This window comes from Diceros bicornis, chromosome 36 (genome assembly GCF_020826845.1).
Source record: "Diceros bicornis minor isolate mBicDic1 chromosome 36, mDicBic1.mat.cur, whole genome shotgun sequence".
In the NCBI taxonomy this organism is placed as follows: Eukaryota; Metazoa; Chordata; class Mammalia; order Perissodactyla; family Rhinocerotidae; genus Diceros; species Diceros bicornis.
Genome location: NC_080775.1, coordinates 16,011,214 through 16,024,018, shown reverse-complemented (window position 1 = coordinate 16,024,018; position 12,805 = coordinate 16,011,214). Strand labels below are relative to the sequence as shown.

The 12,805-nt window shown below is 37.8% G+C and overlaps 1 protein-coding gene across 2 annotated transcripts in view; it reads left to right on the top strand.

The window, feature by feature from the left end:
• ITGA8 (integrin subunit alpha 8) overlaps positions 1-12,805 on the top strand; it is a 163,072-nt gene that overhangs the window by 86,954 nt on the left and 63,313 nt on the right. For both annotated transcript variants that reach the window (XM_058532481.1, XM_058532480.1), the window contains exons 14-18: positions 3,069-3,114; positions 5,408-5,515; positions 10,194-10,249; positions 10,684-10,838; positions 12,483-12,620. In XM_058532481.1, coding sequence (XP_058388464.1) covers positions 3,069-3,114; positions 5,408-5,515; positions 10,194-10,249; positions 10,684-10,838; positions 12,483-12,620 — 503 coding nt within the window. The remainder of the gene's footprint in view (positions 1-3,068; positions 3,115-5,407; positions 5,516-10,193; positions 10,250-10,683; positions 10,839-12,482; positions 12,621-12,805) is intronic.

Here is a 12,805-nt window from a genome sequence, read left to right as displayed (position 1 = left end):
ATAACATTATATACATATATATATATATGGAAACCACATAGTACTTATCAAAGCAAATCACATATTTTGGAAGGACAAATTGGTTAGAAACACAAATCAGCGGATGAATTCTCCTTCCCTAGAGAAATCTGATAATTTAAGGTCCTGAGCATAAATACTTCTGGCGTTTTCCAGCAGGCACAATACCAAGGTGGTGTCTCAAAAGACAAACATACTTTGGTGGTAGATAACTGTTTTCTTGGCCTCTGAACAACTGTGGCCACATTCTCGTGAAGAAAATTGTGGCCTATTTTGCCGGTTGTTTTATTTTTCCAGAGTAGGAAAATTCCCACCCTAAGGCAGAGGAATCAAAGTTTTTAAAGGAAAAGTCCTCTTGCTCATGACCATCATGAGGATGTCTCTCAACTTCTCATCTATAAAGACAATCTAGTCATGATGCAGCCTCTATATTACTTCCTAGAATTTTCTAGAATCTGGAGTCTCTGTGTGTTTGTGTGTGTGTTTCTTTCTCAACACTTTACAAGTACAGGTGCAAAAACCCAGCAGAATTTAAGTGCAGTTTGCATTAGCCTGTCTTAATAACTGTCTTATTTCCTTATCTGTCTCATCTCTTGTATATTACCTTGTTGTTACTTTTCCCCGTTTTATAGGCATTTATAAAGTCCCGGCCCTGTATCTGGTACTGTGGATGAAAGGATTATTTTTTTCTTCAGTTATTTCAACCCATACTATTCCATAAAATATTTGTGATTTAGGAACCTGAAGAAAGATTCCTGCCCTGGAAGGGCTTACAGTCCTATTTTCTTTACCATTTCCAGAGAATCAATTCTTAAAGTGCATCTGTTATTTATAAAATGTCTAATCTTAGTATATAAATATTTCACCTTATTTGGAGCCCAAAACAAAGCACATATTTCTCTTGAATCAGTTTTCCTAACAGAACTCTCCTGTCTGATGTCGTGTCAACAGATATGGATCAGGCCGAGGGCCACCTGTGCCACACTTGTCTAAATATTGGAGCCCGTGATTACACAGGAAGAACAGAGTTCATGTTTCTTCAAATCGGCAGCTCTTTTTCCTCTGCCATAGCAAAAATGCACTGATACGCTGGAAGAGATGAATGTAACAGAAAAAATAAATATGAAAATAGTTGAAAAAGTTGAAATTCTGATATAATTTTAAAAATTGGCAGACTTAGAAACTTTGGCTTCTGGCTTCAAAGATTTAAACTCTTGGAAAAAACTGTTTTATTCCATGAGCCATAGTTGGCCAAATTGTAGCCCTTTTCTTAATGTGTTCTTTCATCTCACAAATACAGAATAAGCTCCTTAGATGACCTTCATTTGACTTATGTGAACACGAGCATACACGTCTTTTTAAATATGGAGCTTTGGAGCCCAATTCTGAGCCTATTATCTGAGTCTGATTCTGAATCTATAAAACATGAGACATTTCAACTGTGGTTTTAACCCTGAAGATTTTTGAGTCCATTTTTTAAAAAAAAAACAAAACATTTTTAACAAGAATTATTGTGTCTTAGGTTGGGTTCTTCCAGAGCAGACATTAAGACAAGGATTAGAAAACAAGCAGTTTATTGAGAAGTGGTCCAAAGAAACATTGCTAAGGGAATAGGGAAGAGAGACGTGGAAAGGAAAGATGCAATAAAAGATGATTATCAAGCAGGTTGACACTATGGGTAACTATAGCTGGGGAAATCTGGGAGACAGGGAAGAACATGCTTAAGCTGTGTTAGCTATCCTCCCTAGTTATCATCCAGTTCCCATCCATCGTTGGCTGAGGGCTCTGGCCAGGGCACTTCCAGCCCTCCAAGGAGAATCATAGTAGCTTACAGTCTGATGCTGTTCCTGTGAACGGGAAAGGTGAGTACCGAGGGACTGTGGCTACAAATCATTTTCCTGTGCGAACTCCATTAAACCAGTTAAATTCCTTGATCGCTTTTCCATATGACGTGGCCAAATCAGTCCCCCCCCCTTTATTTTTTCATTTTCACTTCTGTTCTACTAGAATTAACCGATTATAGTTTCAACTGTTGTAAGTTTTCTTCCGTGGCCGTTATTTCCACCAAGTTCAGTTTACTCACATCTACATCTAAATTTCACTCTGCAGATTTAGCCATCGTCATTTTTATTTTTGTTTGATTGCATCCACCAAGAATAACCATTATACATTAGATTAAGAAAAACGGAGTTTTACCTATTTATTAGCCAGTCACTGAGATCATTGCGAGCATTGTCCCTCAAATAGTCTACGATTGCTCCACTGCCCAGCACTGCCTTATCCCAGCTCCACCTCTTCCTAGTTGCGTGAACTTTAGTGAATTTATAGGTTAGCAACCTTATGCCTCAATTTACTCATCTGCAAAATTCTGCTAATAATAGAGACTTCCTAACTTCTTGTTAGGAGTCAATTAAGGGTAAATCACTTAGAAGAATTCCTGGCCTAGAGTAAGCGTTCAGTATGTGCTATTTATTATTATCATTGTTGTTGTTATTTAAGATCATTATAGTGATATGTCAATTATTTCATATACTACTGAATGCTTTTGCCAAAAGTATACTCACCATCAACAGTATTCATAAAGAGCAAATGGTCGTGTCAAAATGACAGTCAAAATGTCCCACCTCGTGGGTCATAATAGTTGCCTCATAGGGTTGTTGCTGGTAGAGAAATAATAAAACAGTATGTGTAATGAGTTTGGTACACAGTAGGCGCTAAGCACATGCTTTTTCCATTTTGCTTTCCATGAGATGTGTGCCTTGAGCCTGGAGGATAGGAGAAATGGTGTTACGATGAATTTCTTACGCATTCCAGAAAGTTGGCCTTCCTAAGTCCAAAAAGGTTTGAGATCTACTGATTTGTGTGTCATGTTGAGTTAGTTGTAATGAAGTTCCAATATCTTTCCAAAATGTCTTGAGAAAGGTGCGATTTGCTATTCTTGTTTTTATGACTCACTCTGCCATCAGCATTTCAGGTTGCTCTAGGTACTATTTATGATTATGAGTTTAGATTGTTTCTATGAAGTTATGCTTGTGCTTTGTCCTTTTTAGATCTAATCGTGGGTGCATTTGGAACAGGAAAAGTAGCTGTTTACAGGTATGTGGTTGGTGGTGTGCAAACGTTCTTCTGATTGTTTCTCATGCATTTCCTTTTGTTATTAGTTTTGCCTTAAAGAGTATATCCCAACTATTTATTTTGGGGAAGGTTTAGATGCTCTTTTTAAAGTCTGGATGAATTTCTGCTCTCGATTTTTTCCCTTTCTTTCATCCCTCTTTCCTTTTGTTCTCATACCTCATGACCACATTTCCAGCCCCCACTATCATAATGTTAAATAAGATGTGAATCTTAGCAGAACTTATACAATGATGCACTTTTTAGATGTTATTATATTTGAATTCTTTTCTTTGCTTTGCAAATGCATTAATATGTGCTTATAGAGAAGGGGTGTGGGGTGGGAGAATGTTAGTGTTTACCAGCACTAGGTTAGGGAACATGCCAGGAATGGGTACCCTCCAAAAGCAAGTATTGAACAACAGTTCAAACATGACAGGTCTGGATTCTGAGCCTCAGATTTTCCATCTGTAAAATGGGGGTAATAATACTTACTTTATAAGGTTATTTTTTAAAAGGATTAAGTGAGAATCTCCATGTAAAGTACATGAAGCAGTAAATAACTGGTAGGCCGTTGATGCTAAAAAATTTTAGGTTCTTCTTTCTTCGTACAAAAAGTTTTATAGGAATTCAAGACACTAGGTCAGGATATTGAAATAAAAGGCAGAGACCTAGGTCAACTCCCAGAGAGATTCTAAAGTTGGGTTTCCTCAAGAAAGTAAGATTTTCTTCTTCATCAGTCCTACCACATACCACAAACCATACTGGTTTGGACTAGCCACTCTCCACTTCAGGTTATAGAGAATCAGATGATTGAAACTCTCAAAGTATCTGAAGGAGGGGGTGTGTTTGTGGTGGCCATGAAGATGCACCACTCAGAGCTGATGGTGTGAAACTGACTCACGGTCCAGCTGCTACGCTCTGAACCCACCACCATGTTGGCGCCATGGCCATGTTTTCCATGAGCTGCTCCCAGCCAATTACTAGAGACAAGGGAATACAAATAAAGGCCCATTTCTGTGAGACGTGGAGCCCCTTTAATGGGCAACTTTGGCTCAGGGACTCCCCAGTCCCCTGGCTGGAGCTTCCTTACTGGATCCTTTTTCCTTCCCTCACTCCTTCACGGGAGGGATCAGACCTGCATCACAGTCTGACAGCAGACTCCCAGCCTCCTCCCTCCCTCCCTTTTTCCCTCATAGGTGTTTGCCCTAATAAATGTCTTGCATGTCTAATCTTGTCTTATGGTCTGCTTTTCCAAGGACTGGAGCTAATACAATCTTGAAAACAAAGCTGTGTAACAGACTACCGATAAATAGCGTAAAGGAGTTTAGGAAAATTCCAGGTGGGCCCCATTGTGGTAATCGTGAAGTTGTTTAAAGTAGTGCCCTAACAACATGCTGCCCCAAGGCGCAGCCCTCCCTCCTGTCAGAGGAAAACTTACACCTGGCAGCATCATTGCACATGCCATCTGGAGACTTGGCTCCCCGCTATCAGAGCTTGGAACCAAGCTTTAAAAATTGCCCTGTTCCCTTTCCCTATGACTTACTTTCTGCTCTGGTTATCCTCACCTGGGTGGTTGGAATTGTGTTTACTCCACATTAGTCCCTCTCCTCAAACTTGGCTGCACATTAGCATCACCTGGAGGATTTGTTTAACATTCCAGTGCCTGGCCCTCACCACGGAGCTCCTGACTCCATTCATCTGTGGTGGGGCCTTGGCATATTACCTATTGTAAAGGTCCCTGGGTGCTTATATTGTGCAGTCAGGGTTGAGAACCGTTCTCTGTGTGAAGTACAGAATGATTCTGTCAACCTATTCTCATGTATTCAGTTAAATCTGCAAAGCTTGGCTAGAAAATTATCAATCAAAATAAAAAAGCATCAGCCAATAAGGTGAGAAAATTTGCAAAACTCAAATACTTACAGATGCAAGTGACTGTAGGATGGTGTATTTCCTCAAATATGAATATAGATATACTAGCAGATCCCAGAGCAGCATTTCATAGCAATATCGCCAAAATACCCTGAGCCCTCTCCATAAACAGAGCAGGTTTGTGAAGGTGGCTTTGCTTGACGGGCCCACAGCATCCTTTATTTGTATTCGTGAACTACCAGATGTGTCTTGAGGTAACTGGTCGAGTCTGGTGCCCACCTGTTCATGCAGTGAGGAACATTCTTGGCACAAAGGCTGGGAATGTTGGCAGTGGTGTGTAGAAGTGGAGTGGGCTTCTGCCTGTTGCTCGTGTGGCTCATTAAAACCCCGTGTTTTCTCCCCGCAGAGCAAGGCCGGTTGTGACTGTAGATGCCCAGCTTCTGCTGCACCCGATGATTATCAATCTTGAAAATAAAACTTGCCAGATTCCAGAGTCTATGACTTCTGTGGCCTGGTGAGTTAACCTAGTGCTTCCCAAACTCTGCTGCGGAATCAGCTCACCTGGGGATCTTGTGAAAATGCAACTTCTGGGTCTGTAAGTCTGGGGTGGGGCCTGAGACTCTGCATTTCCAAATTAAGCTCCAAGAGGATGCTGCTGTTGCAGGTCTGTGCACCAAATTTGAGTAGGAAGGAGTTAGTTTTTCAAAAAAAACAGAAAGTATTTATGACGCAATGCCAATCATTTGCTGTCAGCTTATCACATGAAGGCTGCTTCTCCAATCTACTGGCTCCAGGTGATGTGAGAAGCATAAAAAACATTTGGGAAAATTCCCAATGAAACAAGTCTTGGAAATCTCTTAGATTCTTGGCATACTAAAATAAATATTAACCAAACTGAAAATCTAATAAAATACCTTGACTTTTGCATTTGCGTATGCTGATGGATACCACTTTTCAGACATATGTAGTGTCCTCTTCTTTCAATAGTCAAGCTTGGATTAAATTACTCGGTTTCCTGTGTTGAAAACAGATGTCAGTTTTGTAACTTAGTATATACAATTAGGCAGAAGGTAAACATTATAAAAATAGAGATTTTTGTGTCTTAAACTATATTTTTGTGGCCATGATCTCATCATCAGGAATAGCAGTAGAATTATGGTTCCTTTGCCTGGGCCATAGGAGAATATGGCTTATACAGCTACTGAAAGTGTTTCTTCCGAAATCTCGCCAGTCATCCAAAGGGATGACGAAATAGGACTTGATTGTAACAAAATTCGAGAAGATGCCACTTTGTTTCTCAATATGAAGGTCCTTAAGGCTCAGAAGTCTGTTGTATTGCATAATGCCAGCAGGGTATATCCTCTGAAAAATCAACAAATGCTTGGAGTGTTTGGGATTTGCCCTCATTTTCCAGAAGACGTAGTCTAACTCAGACAGTATGTTCGGTTCCTGAGAATGTCAGAATGCAGAACACACCAGTCCTCACCCAAAGAAGTTATTTCCAGCCAGTTTCAGAATGTTGTTGATGGCCTTTTGACAGGAGTTCATGCCAGAGTCAAAGCCTTTGAGGATGGAGCGGGGGGGATGAGGAGGACCCTGAAAAATTCTTTGAAAAACATTCTTTGCTGGGATCTCCCTGTTTGAGGAGCTGCCCTCTCTTTTAACTAGCTTTTGAAAGTAGCTGGGAATGCCCTGAGCACATTTTTAAATGGTTTAAAACCATAAAATGTTATAATGAAAACCTGATCTGAGAAAATATGGGAAAGAGCCAGCGTCTTTCCTTACCCTGGCATGATTAAATGAACATGAAATGAGCTGTGAGAGCTACTGGAGTATGAGGATCAAAACTTCAGTATTTCCCCAAAGAGTCCTATATTCACACGTTCATAACTGAATGGATTTCTAAATTGAATTCTTTCAAGCATATGTGTGTGGCTTACTCTGGTATAAAATGTTGTTTTGAACTAAACCATTTTTTTGAAGAATTTTTAGTTTTTTTGAATATTTTTATAAAACAAGTGTTTTTAACAGATTATGAGATCTGGTTTTATGGAAAGAATATTACTTTTTACAAGAAAATGTCTTTCTTTTCATGACCCTTTTTCTTGTTGCATTACATCAGATTATTAAGATAAAGTGCAATTTGTTATATGGACAAATGTATCTATGTCTTCACACTTATTTATTTAATTCTGTTGCATACATTTTCTGAAAGATGTTTCATTTTCACATGCAAAAAGTTTGAATACGTGGTTCAGAGTATTAGAAGATGAAAAGTTAACAGCTGGTTCAGTACAGAAGGTGTTTCTCTGATACTTTTTAAAATTATTCTATTTAGCTCAGTTTTTCCAAAATGATTGAAAGGCATTTGTTAGTTTTCTTTCTGTAATTTTTGTCTGTGTTTGGTATAACCTTGTATTGTACATCTGAAAACCATTAAGTAAACTCTAGAAAATAGTTCTTTACTTCCATTGATGTGAACGTCTGTATCTTGCAAATAGCTGTGTAGTTTTATAAAGTATCTGCTACTGGCATTTCTAAATTAGAAAAAGAAAAATAAAGCCAGCCCAATAAATATTAGTATAATTGTTATTAACCAAGTAGAAAAGTAAAAACTATTTAAACATTTTCATTTTATAAATGTAAAAGTCTGTAACTATCCACTTTTAAAATCTGGAAAAACCTTTTCGGATATGCCTAACTTTGCGTAAAATCTGCTATTTGCTATCATTGAAATAGGATTGAATTAGTTAGATGGGAAAATGAGTTGCTTTGTACTTTTAAATCCCATTTCACATTTATCTCATTCTTTCTCCATCATGCATGGCTATGAATACTGTTACATCCCAGAATCATTATTCCAACCATTATTGCATTGGGGTGGGACTAGCGTCAGAAGATTTGCAGTGTATTGTCCTGCCTTCTGACATATCAGAAGCACTATAGGCAAACAGTTTCATTTAGAATTTATGTGATGAGGGGTCTGGGTTGATTTAATGTTTTTTTTCCCAATCAGACCAATTCATATTGATTACAACTATAAATTCTAGTTTGAAATTTTACTTCTAATTTGTTAATAGTTCACAGCTTTCCCTCATAACTCAAGTGTACTCTATAATTAGGTGTAGACCTGTGAGTGACCTAATTCTCTGATATATAAAACACATCATGTATATGTGTGTGTATGTTATATTATATTATATATGTTTTTCTAAATTCAAAATGAATATTTCAGTCCACTACTATAAAATTTCATGGTTTTCTTTTTAGATCAGAACAAGACTCTTGCAAAGTTATAATTTGGCAATTCTTTTCTGCTAAAGACGTCTATAAACTGGCAGGTTTAGGTTGAAGTGCTGTTATCAATAATTCAGTAAGTTGTAGTGGTTATGTTAAACTTGTATGAAAAAGATAAAGTCATCCAGTTAATGATAACAGAAAGGGGAAACTAAGAAAGAAAAATAGAATTACACTGACATATAATTCATAAATCATGAGTAACCCTTTAGCTGATAGTATCATTTTCCAATCAAATGCCTTCTCACAAAGAGGAAATAATGTTCACATTTATAGCTTTCATTTATTCCTTTTTCAGAAATTTTATTGCTTTTAAATTGTGTTTAAACAAAATACTGTATCTGAAATTATTTTAGTTTATATATGTTGATAATTTCATCACAAATAGGAATTTGTTTTATAAAAGCTAATGAGCTTTGTCTGTGATTTTAAGGCATGATCAAGTACCTCCAAAAAAGTTAGACACAGAAAAAAATTCCAATTTTGAAAGCCAGACCTGCTACAAAATTTAAAGATGTGATTAGCTATTCGTCTTTCTTGAATAATTCTAATTGGAGTAGAGTGGGCTGGAATCTGTGATTTCTCTGAGGAAGTGGTACAAATACTTGCAATAGCAGAAACATCTCAGGAAACTTTTGGCTTAATGGCATGTGGCAAATTATTTACCCTGAAGGGAGACATTGACTGAGGTCACGGTAGATAGATGAATCCCAGATGTGACACATTTTCATTATGTTTGACACAGGAAGCTGACGCATAATTAAAGCATGATTAGGGATTACTCACTCCTTTTGAATTCTGTAGAAATGTTCGCATCATGCTATAGTACTTTACTAGTAAAAACATTCAGACTGTCATTAAATCATACTTAAGTATTTTCTTCTATTTTTACTTTCTTAGAAATGTGAAAAGCCCCAACTCTAATGCTGGCAGCTAGGGCCTGATATTTTTAGGAGGGAGGTGAACACATTCAGCCAAGTCAGGCAGAGACAACTGGTCATTTTTCATTCCCTCCACGGCCACAGTATAGGCTGAAATGTAGCTCATCTTACAGCCATGGCACACATCTCCCTGGGCTAGTTTAGGGCATGTTCAAGGCAAAACTATTAAATGTCTCTTGTGCGCATCTACTCTCTTTTATTGTCTTTATACGCCATATCATTGTGCCTACCTAGCCTGAGACAGCCACTCTAAGCTCCTGATGTTCCTTCTCTCTCCTTTCCCTCTTCTAGTGTCTCTGCCCTAAATTATACCCCACTCCTAGCAAGTTACCCCTGAGTTCCCGTCTCCTTCCAAGCAGAGTGGGGCTGCGGGTGAATTACACCACCATGCTCCATGCCTCTTTGGGTTAAATCCAAATTCTTTAACATGACTTGCAAAGCCTTGTTCTCTATTGATCGACCAGCCAGCCTGGCCTCCTACCGCTTCCCCATCTTCCTCTAACACACCAACCACAGCGAATTTCTTCAGTTTCCTTAAATGAGGTCACGTTCTTGCTTATCTCCAGGCTCTACCACTAGCTGTTCTCCTGCTGTACTGCCTAATTCTTCACTCCCTGGCGCATGGAAGATATTCATGTGTATTTATTGAAGAAAGCAGCATTGATTAAATTAGTTACCTCTAGTAATATTTACAAGTATTACCTTCCTATGTAATAGTGTCACCTATCTTAATTGTATTGGGTGTTGTGGCCAACTGGTGGCCAAAAAATATATATATATTTTTTGATATATATATTGATAAATACATATATATTTAGTTAGTTGTGTGTGTGTATAATAAGAGAAATATAGAGGAAAAAAGATGTATTCATTTTGTCTGGGGTGAGGTAGAAGATTTCTCCTTCAGATTCAAAACTTCATTAACCAATAAATTATTGACTGTTATTTCCACAGCTTTTCTTTAAGAGTATGTGCGTCTGCAGCAGGCCAGAGCATTTCAAACACAATAGGTGAGCATGTTTTCATTTTTACACACCTATAATGTACTAAGAAAAGTTAGCAGTGAGCATTTCTTGGCACAGAAATTTCTCTGCACCATTTATAAAACTTTTAAAGAGCCCTTTATTAATATCAAGATTTCTATTGTATATATGGAAATATCTACATAAAGATTACTTGAATAATTGGTATTAATATTACCTGTAAAAACAGATATAATTATCGCAAAAAATGATGGTTTGTGTAAAACCATTACAAAACAACTTTTTTAGCTTGGGGAGTATTTTGTAAAGTTTTTTTCAGCTCATGTATTGTTTTTGATTCCAACTGAAAAATGTTTTCTGAATAAGCAAGTTGAAATAGGAATTCGTATCTCTGATAAAGCACTGCATTCACTGAATACTTTTTCTTTCCTGATTGTATTTACTTTATTTTTGTTCTTTAGGCCTGACTGCGGAGGTGCAGTTAGATTCCCTGAAACAGAAAGGAGCCATTAAACGCACGCTCTTCCTTGCTAACCATCAGTCCCATCTTGTCTTCCCTCTTGTGATAAAGCAGCAGAATTCCCTCCAATGCCAGGATTTTGTTGTTTACCTTCGAGTAAGTGTTTCAGAATCATATTTCTGGCCTCTAACATTCAAATCCAAATTCCAACCATTTTTCTCCATTTAACCACCATAGGCATCCACATAGATCCATATCAATTTTCATTTTATAGGAGGAAACGTGAAGGCCGCACACTCCCCTCTTGGGCCTTACTTCAGCTAACCTAATGATGTATTGCTATTAATTCCTGAGGATTCTTTTTGTTTTCAATACAATCTTGATAATAGTACTAACTCAGGTGGTTTTCATTTCTAACTGCCTCCCCCTCCAAAAAACATAAAAGTTAAACAATTTATTTGAATTTTGATCCTACGTGAGTATGTTTGGCCAGATTTTATCAATGTGCATTTTAGAGCCAAGTCAAAAACATTTAGGCATTCAAAGGCTTTATTAAAAGTAATTTCTACTTATGTTTTTAAATGCATTTTTACAATAACTCCAAAATCTACCATGAAATAAGAAAGCCAAAATATTTATAACACAATTATTCTGTCTTCTTACCAGTTGTGAGGTTAACACTCATGCTCATTTCGTTCCCTCATTGAAGGGACTTAGTGAGGAGACAACTGATGAAGGCAAAGTTCAGAAACAAAGTTCTCTAGAATGAAGAGCTGGGCTCGTGACCCTTGCGTCTCATTATAACCACAACTGGTACACAACTGAAGGGTGGCATGCCCACTATACAGTCTAAGGTGTTCCTGTGTGCTCAGGGCTTGCTGCTGGTGCACCCTCTTCACCCCCAGGGAGAATCTGTTTCTTTTTCTAAGGGAACTTAAAATGTGCTGAAGGTATTTTGAAGTTCATGTAAGTGAGGGCACGAGAGATGCACGATAGAATACTACTCAGCCATGAAAATGATGAAATCATACCATTTGCGACAACATGGATAAACCTTGAAGGTATTACGCTAAGCGAAATAAGTCAGACAGAGAAAGACAAATACTGTATGATTTCACACATATGTGGAAGATAAAAAAACAAACACATAGATACAGAGAACAGATCGGTGGTTACCAGAGGGGAAAGGGGTGGGGGAGGGTAAAAGGGGTAAAGGGGCACATATGTGTGGTGACGGATGGAAACTAGACTTTTGGTAGTGAACACGATGCAGTCTATACAGAAGCTGCAATATAATGATGTACACCTGAAATTTACATAATATTATAAAGCAATCTGACCTCAATGGAATAAAAAGATAAAAAGAGATGATAAGAGAAGAAGAGAATCAAGATGTTTTCTTTCTCTGATCCCAAGAGGACTCATAAATTCTGCCAACCTCATGAAAATAAAAATCCCAATTCATGAAACTCAATGACATTTATTGCATGTAGAAGTATAATTTTTTACCTTGCAATTTGACCACTCTGTGTGAGTTGTTAAAGATTTGGAGAACCTGAGGATTACCTCCAGAAGCATATATTTCAATGAAGCCACTGCTCTAAATGATTTTGTCTCTGAACATATGTTAATTAAGCTGGCTACTATATACTATATACTATATACATCCATCAGCAAGTGCCTCAGCCTGCTGTGGTGATAATTGCTTCATCACTCACTCTCAGTGGCCTGCCTTTCACAGACCAACATCTTACAGCTATTTAATGGAACCTTTCTTGAGTTTGTGATTATTTTCCCTAGGATGAAACTGAATTCCGAGATAAATTGTCTCCCATCAACATTAGTTTGAATTACAGTTTGGATGAATCCACCTTTACAGAAGGCATGGATGTGAAACCAATATTGAACCACTACAGGGAAAATGTTGTGACTGAACAGGTAGGTTCTTGATGGTCTTTGAAGGTATATTCTCAGTCAGGCCCTGGGCATTGCTCCTGTGACCTGAAGATGAAATCCAGCTCCTTTTGTTATCCTTTTAACATTTGGGCGATTGTCCTAACAGGTTTCCTGAAACACTGCATCATTGTGTTTTCGGAAACCCTTCCCCTCGTGCAACGGTGATT